A 15,794-nucleotide genomic window follows, 5' to 3' on the forward strand; every position below is an offset into this window, starting at 1 on the left:
ACAGAGTGCTGCTTCTCATGTATGGCATTTTTGGAAGTGATTTATGACCAGTGCAGCCTGGGTGTTAAAGGAGCCCTTTTCATCCAGCTCCAGGATCCCTTGTATCCACACAGGTGAGATAGGTGCGATCCTGGTGGTTGTGCCCACACTGTGACACTGATGCTGGGATCACAGCTCTCGTGACACTGCCTCCTTCCACACCGGCTGCAGGACACTGAGAGGAGTGGGAAGTTAAAACATAGTGCCTGAAAAGCTGGTCTAGATTTTGCATTCAAGGCTACTCTGACAGGGCTGTACTTTGTCTTCTTGAGCCTAGGACATGCAGTTTGTCCTCTGTAAATTCTGACTAGCATGGCCTTATTTTTAAAAGGACTATCAGTGGGAAATCAGGGTGATGAGTCCCAGGCAGTTTGCCAGTGTATGCCTGGAGCCTTGTGCACTGCCTCATACCTGAAGGTCGGATTTGTCTGGACTTTCCTTGCAGTGTGTGACTGCGTGCATGGGGAATGCAACAGTGGCGTCACTGGGAATGGAAGCTGCACGTGCTATGGAGGCTACACTGGCCCCAGGTGTGACCAAGGTAAATACATTGGTAGCTGCAGAGGGGCTGTTAGAGCTGAACTAGCATATGGGCTTGGATGCATGTGTCCCAGAAGGAGATGGAGGGCAATGAATAACTTGGGAATGTAGGGGGAAGATGATCTGCGCACTGGAGATCTAAACAGAAGAACCAGCTGGGTTTCTGCTCCCCACTCCGTGACAGTGGCCGAGATGTACAATCTCATTGTGCCTTTATTCTTTCTTTGGAAGCCAGATAGATCCTTTCTCCTCTCTAAGCCTTTGGGACCTGACTGCCTAGGCCAGTGATTTAGAGCTGTCTGCACCACTTATATCCCACGGCTTTTGTGCCAGCTCAGCAGCCTCTGGAAACCACGTTTGCCTTCATTTCCAGAGATTTTGTAAGGTAAGTTGTATCTTCCAGCAGTGCCCTGCTTGCTCAAAGGAAAAGTCTCTTTGCTGTGTGATTCCAGAGCTTCCCCTTTGCAAAGGCGTGACATGTGAGGCCAACAGCGAATGTGTGGTAAGGGACGGGACAGCGATGTGTGACTGCAAGCTGGGCTACAGAAAAACTGGGAGCACTTGCCAAGGTGAGCAACTTCCCTGTGACCCTAAATGGTCCCCTTGATTGGAAAAATTTTATTGCAGTGATAAGTCTGGATGAATTTGTTCGCTATGAATACAATACCTACTTCACTGCAGAAGCGTAAGAACCTGGTTTTTAGGAATTCCTTTAAGATTAAGGGCTAAGTTTTTGTCTCTCCTGTCCCTTGATCCTGAAAGCAAGAAATGAATTAGTCACAGGTTCCATCCAGCGCTCCCTTATAAGTACGTACTGAATAGCTGTGACAATGGGAGATTGGTGAATCTGTACCAGTTTAAATAATGAGGCATGTAATTGCAGGATTTTTTCACTGATTTGAAATTTAAGTTTGTGAACAGGTTTTTTTAAAAGAAAGTAAGATGCATGTGATTAGCTAGCTATGGATAGCTCTATTTTTACTGATTTTTGCAGTTCTTGCTGACCAAACTGCAGCTTCATATATCCTCAGATATGTTGGAAATTCAGAAGTGAATCCAAGCATCCTCTGTCACTCACACTTCTGTTACTGAAGTAACATGAAGAATGTGTCATCCCAATTCCTCAGATTAAAAACCCCAAAACATCTGCTGTCTGAAATTAGTTTATTTTCCTGGGAAAGAAGTTTAGTAGTATAAATTCCTCATACTCCATTGTTTCCAGACCTTCTGCATTCTGCTGTGCTGCAGTAAGTGCTGTTTTGAAAACAGAAATCGGTTACTCTCACCTCTCATCTCTTTAATTGCAGCTGAGGATTCTTGTGCTGCTTCTCCATGCTCCCCCTTCGCTGTATGTAAGGTTCTTGGACCACGAAAGTATCAGTGTACCTGCAAAGAAGGATTTCAAGGAGATGGGAAGATTTGCCAGCCCATAAACCCTTGTGTTGACAACAATGGAGGCTGCCCAGAAAACTCAACGATTTGTGTTTACAGACTTCCAGGAGAGGTAGGGACAATAACAGCACATCAGCAACTTTGTAAGGGTCTGCAAAATGGCCAGGTGAGAAGTTCTTCAAATGAGATCACCATCGTGTTGGTCAGATTTGCTCTCCTCACTTTAGATTTTTCGAAGGGAAACCAGAGAGCTCTTTGGTAGGGTGACTTATTGGGTAAGAGATGATGAATGCAACTCTGTAATCACTGTGTTGCCTTCCCTTAGGCGACTTGTGTTTGCAAGCCTGGGATGAGCAGGAGATCTCCTTTGTCTGAGTGTTCTGTATTTGCCAATGATTGCCGGCACTATTTTTGCGACGTGACTTCCACATGTGAAATTAATTCCCAGGGGAATCCTAGGTAAGCTAGTTTAAAGATTACTATTAAGTAAGTTTATCCTGCAGCTAGAATGGAAACTGAGTTTGAATGAGCTGAATTTTAAAGAAACTGAGAGCTACCTGAGGAGAATGGTCCTGAGTCGCCTTTTGAGAAGTGCCTGTTTGTAACAAGCCCATTGAAAGTAGAGTTTCACACCAGTCATTGTCAATTTTGGAATGTGGGTCACAAGATGCTTTAAATCTGGGGTGCCTTCTGTGGGTCTTGTGTGATGTGAACTGGAGATGTAGCTCCCCAAGTTGGTCATAGCAGTAGGATGTTACCAGCTAATAATCAATCATTAAAAGGGGGACGTGTGACTTTTGTTTGCTCACATTTGTCTGCATTTGATTCTGAGGGCTGTCTTTGGCTCTCTTCCCACTCGATCCTGTAAGCAAGAAATGTTGAATGTGTCTTTTGGAAGGGGGAAGAGGGCAGTTGAGGGAAGAAACACCAGACCTCATTTAGTCTTCTGGAGCAAAACACCTAGAAGTTGATAGCCCTTCGATGGGGAACGTTGCCAGATCTAGGATCATTTTGCATAACGGCCTCCCAAACACCAGAGAAAGTTTCACGGAGGATTTTGTGTGTTGCCAAGAAAAGGTGGAGCTTCTCTGAGTGACTGAAGAGGGGAAGAGCAGTCCTATCTCCTTGACCCTTCCTTCTCCAGTGCTGCTAAAGCTGCTAGCGTCCACCTGCTCATTGTGTGCTCCAGGCCAGAACTGAAACACAGTGGCTTCCCTTTCTGAAGATAGGCTAGCAAGGTGCAGGACGCGGTGTTCAGCACAGTCCCTGCCTTAGTATCTCTCTTCCCCAGCAGCTGGCACTCAGCCCTCTGAGCCTGGAGTGATGTCAAATTCCTCCCCAGTGTCGCATGTCTTTGCATCCCTGAAACAGAAAGAGCAGAGACGATACTTGGACAAAACCCAAACGGGAAAAAACATTGTTATCGGCCAGTGATCTTAAGTAGTCTCTGAGTAATGACTATAAATCCGTGTGAATCAGGACAGAGATTTTCACATGTAGATAAGCTTTTCTGGAAAAGTCATTAGCCTGTCTTGGGCCTACATTAAGTCTAAGATGAACCGTAGCTAACTGATGTGCTTGAGCTGGTACTTCTCACTGAAGCTGACAGGTCACATAGGAGCTGTTTGCTAGATTTTCATTTAGCTTGTGGTTCTGATGCATTACCTCAAATTTTCAGGTGCTATAGTGACTTGTACTGACTGAATATCTAGTTAGAAAGGTGTCGTTAAATATATTGTGGCTATCTGTACCTTGAACTCTAGAGCAGATGATCCTTATGTTGATTGTATCTGAGAAAGAATCTTAATATGTCTTTGGGTAGGTCCAAATTTGCTTGCACTCCAGAAGCGTGCATCTTTTTTCCTGTCACTTAATTTAGGCAGAAGTTACTGAGCTCTTACCTACACCCTTAAAACTGGGATTTGTCTTTCAAGTGCAGATACTGACATGTTGTTCTACTCACATTTGTTGAATGTGTTGCAAGCTGGTTTATAATGGTTTGTTATGTTTCATTTCTGTCTCTTAGCTGTGTGTGTAAAGAAGGGGAGATTGGAGATGGGAGAAGTTGCTATAAAGATCTCTTGAGTGAGATAAATCAGCATAATTCACGAGGAAGGTTTGCTAGGAAATTAAACGTCGCCAGCAAAATGTTTGGTAAATGTCTTTAGAATTTGTTTGGGGGATGGAGCAAACGTGGGGAAAAGAGTGTGTGCCTTTCAGTGTAACAGATCCGTTTTGCAGTGAATAGCCTTGGGCTGCAGGATGAACTCCTATTACCAGTCTGGACTGGGAATTGAGGGTAGTGTTGCCAAGAGCGCTGTGGATGAGTATTAGGTATCTGACAGTCCCGGTGAAGGACGTACCATATCTGCAGAAGGAAAAGGTGCCGTGGAGGGGCGTTTGTATCTAACCACCAGTGTGCCTCCACCTGCAGTATCTATGTTGAAGGCTCAGCAATCTTTCAGCGGTCGCTGTGTTTTCTGGCGGCGATGCTGGAGGCTGGTGTGCCATGGGTTCTCCACTTAGTAGAACATCATCTAAGCCCTTAAACAACCTCCTTGCCAGCATGCATGTGTGAGTGGCTATTATAGAGATGAAAAAGCTTTATTCTATGCACCATGGTACTTTCTAAGCAAGAAATTGTTTTGCAAAGCGTAGAAGACTTTTAGAACCCATGTACTGTAAGTATGGGGAGTGATATCCCCAAAGGTTAATTTTTGTCTTACTCTAATCCAAGGAAAGAATGAGAACCCTTTAGATCACGTCAAGGCATATTTATGTTAGATACCTTCTCCAACTCATCCTCTGCACAGCCTTCACTGTCTCCACTAAGTTGACAGGAACATAGAGATTCAGCTCAAAACTCAGCTTAGCTCTTGTGAATTCCCCTCCTTGCTACAGATCAGTGTTGCCAAAACTAATTTTTTGCATGTATTTTCCATAAGGATTTGTGCTGTGGGCAACAGCATGATCTCTGGCTTCCTAACTCCTGTGCAGTGGGACTTAATACCTAATGACCTTTGTTGATGGGCTATTAACGGTTGAGTGAAAACTGATAACTGTGTATTCATAGTGTGCTATCAAGAGGTATTTATTCTCAATAAATCCTGATGACACCCAAAAGTTAGTTGTTTGAAGGGAAGGAGAGAGGGCACTTGGCTCAAGATTAAAGTAGTAAGCATGTGGAAGCAAAATTATTATGAATATTCTGCAAATCTCAGCGGTGATTCGAAGTGGACCAAAGTCACCAGCTTTCATTCAGAAATCTTGTGGGCAAGTGCTTACAATGAACAGCAACCAAGCTGGGCTGTGTCAGCAATACCAAACTCCCTCTGTCCCCTTGTAAACAAGTGCCAGTCACTTGCATCACGCCAGAAAAGTGTAGATTGATTTGTGCTGTTAACAAGAGGAATAATTATTGCTGGAGTTAAACCATATAACAAGTAACTACTTCATGTTTGCACTCTTTTTACAGTTTCTGGTTGCTCAGTGTTGCTGACTAAATATGGGCCTTTCACAGTCTTTGTACCATCCCTTCTTCCGATTCATGATAGAATGGAATTTAACGTAAGTTTTCTTGGTTTTAGCAAGAAAATTTTTGCTGTCTTAGAATTCTTTCCAGCCTGAGTTCTGCAGCCTCCAGAATCTGACTGACACATGAGAGAGAGAGGAACTTTGGAAGGCAGTATTTGTAGAAGTAATCTCTTGGGAAGACACTTCATTGTCTGGTTAAGTTGCAGTCTCATAGAGGATGTTACATCGTTTGCACTATTTTTAAGACCTCTGTCTCTTCACTATTGACAGAGTTTCTTTGTTTTTATTGTCAGGAAGTGTAAGTTTTTCTGGACATTTTTCATTTAAAGCTCGGACCTCCTGTGTGTGATTAGTCTCAAAACTTTAGGTGGCTTTTCACTACTTGAGGGTGGGGTTTTCAAGAAAGGCTGACATTTGCATCGAAGTATTGGATTTTGGGCCTGTGGCCATAGATGTGGGTATGATGTCAGCATCTTGAGAAGAGCTCATTTTATTCCTGGGCACAGCAAGGATGGCAGGGCTGGAGAAAACTGCTGTGGGAGATGGGAGTTTCAGAGTTCTAGGCTTCAGCAAGTAGGTCCTGCAGGTCATTTTATTATTTTATTTGTTTTTAGTTAAATTGTGTTAACTTGCAGTAGTTTTTGAACAGTTAAGCCCACAACCAGGTTATCCAGCATTAGGGTGAGAAGGTATGTAAGCTCTTTTCCCAGAAGAGAGCTAAAAATCAGCATGCATGAGGTACAAATGCAGCTCATCCAGCAGGGATTTTAATTGCATGCTAGGCAAGGTGCCTGTTGTGTTTCAGGTGGGAGCTAGCTTGCAGCTAGTGCTGGGATAAGAGAGGGTAATTATCTTAAAAAAACCCCAGATTGACCAACCCCATTTGAACATTACTTTTCCAACTGGTTTAGAAATATCATTCTTCTGCTTAGGGAGCAACTCCTAACCTACTAATGCCAGGGACGTTAGCTGTCTCCTACTACCTTGTTGAGCAGAGGTTTCCACTAACATGAGTCAGGCCCTGTGTCTAGGTCATCATGCTAACTTTGGCTTCATAGAAAATACATCATGAAAGGCCCCTGAGGTATCTAGCCTTCCTGTTCTCACAAGGGTCAGCTCCACCTAAATCAGTATTGACAGAGGATTGTCTTAAAAAACACCAGTGATGGAAATCCCAGAAAAAGAAGGAAAGAAAGTAAATGTAAATTCAGCAGCGTAGACTACCTACATGGTCCAACATAAATAAAGATTGTCTATGGGGAGCTTCAGCAAGGTCAGTAACGTGGAGCGTGCAAGGATAATTTTTAAATTGTCCAAGTCCAATAGGTTTCTGTCTAGGGGATTCCTCTAAAGTCACTTGCAGGTTGATCAGTCTCCCTGTGTTTGAATGTGTACACAAAGAGAAGCAAAAGGTTTGCCACAGTGCTACTCCAGTCAACCAAAATGAAGAGGGAAGCTCAATCTTGTATGCTGAGAATGTCTCTGTGTGTTAGCTGGGAGAAAGGTAATGTTATGGCTCTTTCAGTAAATGAGGTTCTTGAAAGAATGTGTCATTTATCTTCTTTCTGTGGTCTTTATTCCTCAAAGGACACCACTGCTGAGCATCTGTGCAGAATGCACATTGTTCCTGGACTGCATTTGATAGAAGACATGGTGAAAGCCAAGACTCTGTGGACCTTGTCAGGACATCAGCTAACATTCAGTAGCCAGGTAAAGGATCTCCTGTACTCAGATCCTGGACCGCTGCTGTCATGTAGGACAGACTGAAGCTTTGGCATAGTTTCCTTGGTGCACTTTCTTAAGCAGAAAACCTTTTTATTTAATCAGCCTGACTGCAATCAGAACAAGCTCATTTGTGGAGTCCAAAGTAAAGTGATTTAAGACTGGACACCTCAAGCAACCACCTCTGCCATCTTGCAGACAGCCAGTTAGCCAGAATCTGACTTGTGAATGGTCTTTCCTTGGTCCGTATATATGGAGAAGAGACCTTTTTCCTACACCGTTAGCAGTGACAATATGCATGTGGCTGACATGGAAGAGGCAACAAAGTCTCGTGCTTGGACACAGCCACATGCAGAATATTTTCTCTTCCATTTCCCTTTTCCCTTCTTTCCATTTTATTTTTCTTAGCCGTCCTAGCAGAGTTTTTCATCATTGTGTTCTGATACGGAAGGCTTTTTTTCCCTTTTCCTTTTTTCAGTTGACTAATATTTTCCAGCTTCCCCTGTTCTCTCTCCATCCTGCACTTTTCCTGCATGCATGCTCTCAGCTGCCCAAGGGAGAGCCGTGTGTTTCCTCTCTGAGGATCCAGCCTTGGCCTTGATGTCTAGGTCGTCATACATGCAGCCTGCATGCATCAAAAGGACAAAGCACTCTCTGGAGCTGGGGAATCCGAACTGAGCTTGTCGATGTCCTTTTAAATTTCTTTCCTGTTTGTTTACTCAGGGGCCTTTTGATCTGGGAAGTCTGCCCTCCCCTTCCTTTGTTTCAGGCAGAATCCTCAGTGATGGGAACTGAAGTTCAGGGCTGGGAGGAGCAATTCAAGAAATGCACGTAGTGAAGTGAAAAGCACCCGGAAGTTGTGCTTGCCTGAACTTGGATCATGGCTGCAGCACCAATACCTCAGTGCTTGGTTTCTAGGTTACCCTTGGAACACCTCCATATGCCCAGTGCATGGTTGTATACAGTATGGAAGGACCAGACATGTGCCTTAGAATTCAGTGAGCCTGAGTGGTTTGGCTTTGTTATGAAAACTCCTTGTTGGCATTATGAGCCAATAAAAGTTGCAATCAAAGGTGTAGTTCCAGGTTTGCCTCCAAATTCTGTACTCCGGTGCCTAGGAAGCACTGTGCCTCTCTCCTTGTACTTGGCAGACTGATGCAGCAGCTGCTTGATGGTCAGTGCACCTTTTGTCATCCAGAGCTGGGACCAAGCATTGTTCACACTCAGGCAAACTTAATTCTAGAGCTAACTGACCCAGATTAGGTGTTCTTTCTGTAGTAAGACTTAAAAGTACCCCTCAGGATCAAAATACTACCCAAACTCTAGCAGAGATGGCATGTTTGCCTTACAGCTAGGCCACACCTTAAATGTACTTTTTCCAGAGTAACTCTGCTTGTGCAAGACCTTGCACAACCAGCTGAAGACCTTGTTGACCTGTAAGCGGAGAGCACTGAAGGGAACAATGATTTATAGATCTATCATGATAACACAGATATACCACAAGAAAATAACTTTCTATTGCTTTCCAGGCGTACATCAAATTTCGATATCAGGATCTGCCGGGGGAACTGTACAATGTTTTGCAGTCAAACCTACCAGCGGCCAATGGGATCATGCATATCGTTAACACCCTAAGGAAAAACACTAGTGCTGACAACCTCAGAAACCCACAGGTACACAGACATTTGTATTTATTCTGGTTGATGGGACAGCAGAATAAACACTTGAAAAAAATTATCTATTTTCATCATTAAACTTCCAAAGCAATGGGCTTTTTTTTAAAGAGAAAAGGCAATTTATTTTGTTTTCATCTCCTGGTACGGCCTGTTAGGCACTGTTATGTCAGCATACCATTAAAAGCAGCAAATAACACTGCATAAGCTATGTGCAGACCTTGCAATGATGCCTTTGCAGTGCTTGGAAGAGCAGAGAGCTCTACTTTCATGAGTAAGGTCACTCCCTTCATAGCAAATGAGCTCTTTTGCAGTTGTACCTTACAGAATATGTATCTTACGGGATAAATGTTAAAAAAGCATTTTTCAGATAAAAATCAAGTTAAGATTTTCTTTAAGTGTTTTTTTTTAAGGTTTTTCTTTTAAGTACTGCATTTTGAAATTATAATGAAAAAAATGCCTTTGCATTAAAATTATTTAAAATGAGGACAAATAATTATTAGACTTTTACATTTTGAAATCATGTCTTGAATTTAAGACACTGGTTCAAGTTCTGCTAAGCACTTTTCCCTGTTATCTGGGAGAAGTTTTTGCTATAGCTACTATATTGCTATGCCTGAGCATTTATATATTGTTTCTATATGCAGAAAGCAGGGCCTGCTACTTCCTACCTCCTTGCAAAAAAATTACTCATAGAATGACACAAGCTTTTGGATTTGGTAGGATTTCACTTACTTTTTGCACTTACTTTACACCATTGTAATCAATCTGTCAAAACAACCAGACTGCATAATATTGTTGTATTTTGTGTGTTTAAAAACCAGCTGGAGCGTTGTATTGAGTGTTAGCATCTCTTTAGCTGAAGGGATCTGAGGATGTTGGATCAACTGTAAAAGTTCTGGGTGCTCAGATGGATTTGATTGTGGCCATCGCTGATGTTGAAGCCTGCTGTCACTTAAGATGCTCTCGGTCTTATGACTTCCGTGAGGATGTTTTCCAAAAAAGAGTGTCTGCAGTGCAGAGGGGAAGCTCAACCCCTGTGTTTCTGTGCTCAGGTACCTGCAGGGAAGGGTTTGCAGCTATTCTGGGATGGCAGGACAGTAAGAGAGCTCCCTGCAGAGCTTGTCTCTGGACTCCAGACATCATCTTCCTTGTGATGCTGGTTTTGCAGTGAAGGCTGGTGATCACATCAGTAATTTTTGGCATCAAATCCTTTTGTATATTTAGAAATAACATTCTGTGCCTCTGCATGTTCTACAGGAAGTACTTTCTGCCAAAAAAGCATGCAGATTCCTGCAAGTAAAGGTCAGACAAGTCCCTTCGCAAGATTTCATACTTGAAGGGACATTCTTTCTGTTACCTTTGTCCTCATGGGCAGTGTAGTAAAAACGCAGGCATCTCTTTCCTCCATGTTTTCAGGAATATGCATACATATTGTATTTTCTCAGCATTGGGGCTCATTTGCAGGCGACAGAACTTGAACTCTTGTCCTCAAGGCACAGGGAGACTTGAGATGACAGAGCAGCTCCACTACCTGCTGACCTGGAACTAATTTGTATATTGCTGGAAGCAGTGTGTCTCTAGTTTTAATGAGAATGAGAAATTGCTTCTTTATTAAATTTCATCTATAGATGGGAGTAGGAAAACAGAAGGGTGCTCAAGTGCATGGTACCTTGGAAAATCTGGTTTCTGGTGCATGTGAAGGAGTTTGTGCCTATGTTTCTGCAGGCTCAGTCCTTGCTAGGCCAACTGGCCAATACAGTGGTTTTTGAAGACTTTGAGGATGACGGTCTCCTGCAGATCTTTACGTGCAAACCACAAACATCAACTTTTTTTTCCTCTTTATATCTTCTTGCAGAAAACCATTGGTGAGATCCTTGCTTCAATGGAGATCTTCAGTAGATTTGAAACTATACTGGAGGTAAGCATGTTTGTGTCTGCCCCAAGAAGGTGTGGTGTTGCTGTGGTTTTTGTGGGATTTTTGAATAACATTCAAATATATCTCAGTGGTTTGGCTTTCTTTCTCTATCTTCTTCTGTGCCATTTCTTATTTTGTGTATTTTGTATAAGCAAATGTAATGCTTATACAAATCAGATTTTTCATATCGATAGGGAATCTGGCACAAGCAGCAAGCACACATGCCTCTTTCCCATCTGCTTCCTACCTCCCTTTCTCCTCTTCCCTGGAAGTTTGTTCTTCTAAGAATGTTTAGTTCTTGACGACTGTCAGGACAAAGAGGGAAGGTTTCATGACTGCCCATGCCCAGCTAGATTGTAGATACCTGGTTTTGGAGTGTAGATCTCTAAATAAAAGTAGACCTCAGGTTATAAAGCCTGAGGCTGCTGCCCAGGATTTATTTAGTTAGTATTTTTACTAGGGACAGACTGATTTTCCTTTTACCTCCATCAGAGTCATCTGGATCTGCTCTAGCATTGCTCACAACAATCTTGGCCTGCCAGTTTTCAGCTCTGTGGCTATTGATGGTTTACAAAATTCCCTAACTGCGATTGTGATTATAGACTTGATTCTTTTTTTTTCTTCTCTTCAAGCAAAAAGATACAATTTTAGTCTCTGTATATGTCCTTGTGTGTTTAAAGCACACACATTAGCTGCATTCACACCAGTGGCTTCATTGTCCAAGCTGCGTTTTTGTGGCATTTATGCCTCTGTTACATTACATACCTATCCTTGATGCCCAGTTGTCTCTTGTATGTGTTTGATTTTCAATTGCTCTACCTTTAGTGGGTTACTTAGGGTTTCCTCTCCCTTCCTGATAGACCCCTCTCACTAACTCATGCTGGATTCATGATGAAATCTTTTATTGTTTTTGCAGAACTGTGGCCTGCCTGCGATACTGGATGGACCAGGTCCCTTTACTGTATTTGTACCCAGCAATGATGGTGTGGATAAGTTGAGAGATGGAAGGCTTATTTATCTTTTCACAGAGGTGAGAGCTCAGAGTACTTTAAGACATCCTGGGGTAACTGTGTTGCACTAGGATGTGCGGGATGGCTTGTGCAATGTGTCTGGTCATTGCTGGAAGTTGTTCTTCCTGGGAATGGCTAAGCCATGTCTCTGTTTCTGTAAGGCTTTGGGAGAAAAGTGAATACTGATGGAACCTGCAGTGAGAAATACTGGCTTTCTTTCCTCACCCCAGCTTTGGGTAGGGGACAATGAAGCAACTTATTTGCCAAGTGAATTCACTGCTATAGCACATTGGCGGTGTCAGTCATTGGATAAAAGACAATGTAGTTGCCTCCTCTTACTCCTGAGCTTTGAAGGGGTATGTAATTTTTATGTTCTCTTCTTTCCTTAGGGCATAAATAAGCTTCAGGAACTTGTGAAACATCATATCTACAGTTCAGCAGCGGTAAGACAGGCAGCTGTAATTCCAGATAACTGGGGTCCCTCGGGCCAGCGTGTTATCAGCCATGCTGTTTAGTGTAGAGGTCGGAGTGTTGATGACTTCAGCTGCTACTTCTTGGACTTGCCCTGGAGAAGCAGAAATGTGATTCAGGATCTGATGAGATAAAATGTTTACCATGAGAGTGGTTGCCAAAAGGGATAGCTTGTGCTCTTATATCACGAAAATCCTAGGAATAATGCTGCTCCTTAGTTGGATGGTCTTTACAATGAAAATATGTGCAACAGAGTTTGCTGTAGGCAAATGCTCTCTTGTTATCACTTTAATTTGTTAAACTATTAATCAGGAGTGTACCTAAATTATGAACTCTCCAGCCTACATTTTCCCTAAAAAACGAATAGCAGCGATACAAAACTTATAGCTAGACAAAGGATTGGTCCAAACTCCCTGCTCCCCTCTTTCCTTGGGCTTCACCAGTGGCTAAAGTTAGAGATGGAAAATTGGTGCAAGTGAGCCTGTGATCTGACCCAGTACTGCCAATTCTTGCACCCAGATTCCTGTGTACTGCAATGGCAGGGTAAACAAAATCAGTACAGTACATCAGCAAGACATTTTCCCTTATACAGTAAACAAGAGGAGTGTTTGAAGTTAGACACAAAACCTGCGGAGGAAGTGAATACTCAAGTATTATGGTACAATGTCATGTCCTTCATTAAGAAATATCAATATTATTACATTTGAGAAGCAAGTGTCAGTTTGTGTGATTTTCCTGATTCCCATCGAGAAAACTAGCAGCACTTTGATAAAACAGTGAAGTATAGTTTTGCTTGCAGTTGATGAATAGCAACATGGTGACAAGTTGAGCTACTTTTCGTAACCTGTTGGACACAAAAATAAAAATTGTCACTTCTCAAATCATGAAGTCTCAGTACAGTAGCTGCAGTTTACATTTTTTCTGCCTTTCGACATAAGGTTATTTACTAAGTCGAAGTATGTTCTCTATTATGCTTCTGGCTGAGCTTTCATTGTTTATTGAATATGTACTGGAAAATCTCCTTATTAGTCTGACCCTATATGCAGCTGTATTAGCAAGAGATACTCTTAGTGAGACCTGATTTCAGCTGTGCTGGCCTGGTACCTCCACAAGGAATGGAAACCAAGGCTGCTGCCACCAGCACCGCTGTGATATGGCAAACAATTCAAAGTCCTGGGTTTCCCTCTGACCCATTGTTTGTGTTTAAGGTATCTTGTGGAATGTAAATGTTAAAGTCAAGTCCCCTTTAGAAGGTTAAGTGGTGGGAATCATGGAAGGATTCTGTAAGCCATACTGAAATGACGCTGCTCTTTCATACTGTCCCCTTATGTTTTTATTTCAGCTGACTGTAGAGAAACTGATGATGATGCCACACATTGTTACTATGGCTAACCAGATACTTACCATCAGCATCAGTGCAGATGTAAGTATGAATCAAAACCCGTTTGGGCAAACCCTCCTGTGCTAGGAGAAAACCTGGATGTGTTTCTGAACAATGTGGTTTCAGCCCATCTCTGCTTCCTCCTCTACTTAAAAACACTAGACTTGAATGAGGCCACTGAGTGAGTTTGCTTCTTATCCCACCTGTGCCTCCATTAAGAAGCATGACCATTAGTGTGGTTGCACTTGGTGTTGTGTACCCTCTGTTTTCTGCACTGGCTTTATGTCATTGATACAGTCTAATGAGCTAAAATGCAGATAAATTATTTGTGTTTCTGCATCAGGGAAGAATTCTGATGGATGAATCAGGGATCCCCTTAAAAATGCGAGACATTGTGGCATCAAATGGTATTATTCATACCTTGGATGGCATCTTCATCCCTCCTTCAATAATTCCCATTTTGCCTCACAGATGCAATGAAGAGCAACATAAAATTGTGACGGTAAGTCAGCTTCTCCCATTCTTATGCTAGTGGTTGCTGTAGACCCCACACTGGCCTGGAGGGACAAAAGCAGGCTGTGGAAATTGCATCTGGGAAATGTGTTCTCTCCGAGAGGCCCCCTGACGTGAACTTAGGCAGTGTCAGTACCGTCAGTGCTAGCACTTGGCACTGCTTTCCTGGCAATCAACATGTGTTCCTTGTAGGCTGTTGTTCTTTCCTTGCACCCATCCTACCTTTGATCAGAAATACATTTGCCTTTTCATAAGGCTTTATGGGATCTTCTTCACACCATAGTTGCTAACTCAGCTGACATGCTTTGTGCCCGTCATCATCAGCACTGGTCTCCTGGAGTCTGCACAGGAAGCAGCCATTCAGTAGCAGGAGCTACAAATGTTGTGTGATACTCTCACCTGAATGGTTTTGTATACCTTATTTTAGGTGCTTGCTCCCCAGTTTGATCGTTGGTAGGTTACTGAAGAAAGATTAGGCTCTGAACAGGCAAGAGGTACCTGATTTGGAGAGACACAGTTAATCCCAAGTGATCAGAGGGTCCACATAACTTGCTGATTTAATGGGGCCTGCTGTGTGGCTGCCCAAAGTGTTTTCCAGCATAGCTGCATGTCTGGTGGTGGATAGACTCACAGGGTGGAGACAGACCCCATCCTGCAGTCAGGTGCAAGCATCTCCTCAAGACAAAGAAGTCACTTAAATAAAGTGATAAACTCACCCCATTTCAGAATGTGGAAACTCCCTCCTAGGAATGTTTCTGATACATGTTGTGATGTTTTGGATATATACTGGGAGCAGTAGGTCTGTAGCATTCTTGGCATGGGGGATGGGTTCCTTTGAGAAGATTAAGTTTTCCCGTCTTGTTTTCATAACAGGGCTCTTGTGTTGATTGTGATGCCCTCAACAACAGCGTTTGCCCACCTGGCAGCAGAGAAATGGTAAGTATTTGTGGTCATTTCCCTAATTCCTTCTTTGCATTATGACACACAGACACACTGATAGTTTCTAACCCAAGCCACTTTCAAATAAATGGAGAGCAGGAAAGGCAATCGGTAAAGATGCTTGTTAAGAGGGTATATACTCCCCGCACAACCATGCTCTGTGATCCCAGACTGTCACCCGCTAGCTGCTCTGTGCTCTTTCTTATTCTGAAGTCTGCTGAATCGTTGGAGAGAGCTGTGAGACAGTCAGGGCTAAATGATACTGTAGACTTGCAGCTTTTGGCACTTCTGCTCTCTCAGGCACAGCTTTCCTGCTTATATGCTGAGTCCGCCAGTTTCTCCAGACTTCTAGAAGCAAGCCCAATTCCACTAGTACTATCCAGATACTACTACTTCTATCACAGCCAGAGAATCACAAGCTTTCTGCACTGCAGAGAGGGAGAAACTACTTGTTCTTGGTCTGTGCTCCCTGTTGATGCAGGGATGACCAGAACTAGCTGAAGGTGGAGTAAGGAGGAGGGGGCTGGGTGCTGGTGTTTGAGTTATCCAGTGCTGAGTTTATCAGAACAGGAAATCCCCATGTGAAGGCCAGGCCCAAGATATTGTTTGTGAAAGCCAGAGAGGTCTACACGACTGTTAGCTGTTGGGTGTCCTCTGAGAGA

The 15,794-nt window shown here is 43.1% G+C and overlaps 1 protein-coding gene across 1 annotated transcript in view; it reads left to right on the forward strand.

Annotated features, from left to right (window-relative positions):
- STAB1 (stabilin 1) overlaps positions 1-15,794 on the forward strand; it is a gene marked incomplete at its 3' end in the record, with an annotated part of 48,751 nt that overhangs the window by 9,182 nt on the left and 23,775 nt on the right. Inside the window, exons 6-19 of the mRNA XM_010148108.1 lie at positions 485-580; positions 1,032-1,148; positions 1,887-2,083; positions 2,297-2,430; positions 3,998-4,125; positions 5,447-5,538; positions 7,093-7,215; positions 8,757-8,900; positions 10,759-10,821; positions 11,735-11,848; positions 12,218-12,271; positions 13,642-13,722; positions 14,024-14,182; positions 15,067-15,118. Coding sequence (XP_010146410.1) covers positions 485-580; positions 1,032-1,148; positions 1,887-2,083; positions 2,297-2,430; positions 3,998-4,125; positions 5,447-5,538; positions 7,093-7,215; positions 8,757-8,900; positions 10,759-10,821; positions 11,735-11,848; positions 12,218-12,271; positions 13,642-13,722; positions 14,024-14,182; positions 15,067-15,118 — 1,554 coding nt within the window. The remainder of the gene's footprint in view (positions 1-484; positions 581-1,031; positions 1,149-1,886; positions 2,084-2,296; positions 2,431-3,997; positions 4,126-5,446; positions 5,539-7,092; positions 7,216-8,756; positions 8,901-10,758; positions 10,822-11,734; positions 11,849-12,217; positions 12,272-13,641; positions 13,723-14,023; positions 14,183-15,066; positions 15,119-15,794) is intronic.

Source organism: Eurypyga helias, unplaced genomic scaffold (genome assembly GCF_000690775.1).
Source record: "Eurypyga helias isolate BGI_N326 unplaced genomic scaffold, ASM69077v1 scaffold14583, whole genome shotgun sequence".
In the NCBI taxonomy this organism is placed as follows: domain Eukaryota; kingdom Metazoa; phylum Chordata; class Aves; order Eurypygiformes; family Eurypygidae; genus Eurypyga; species Eurypyga helias.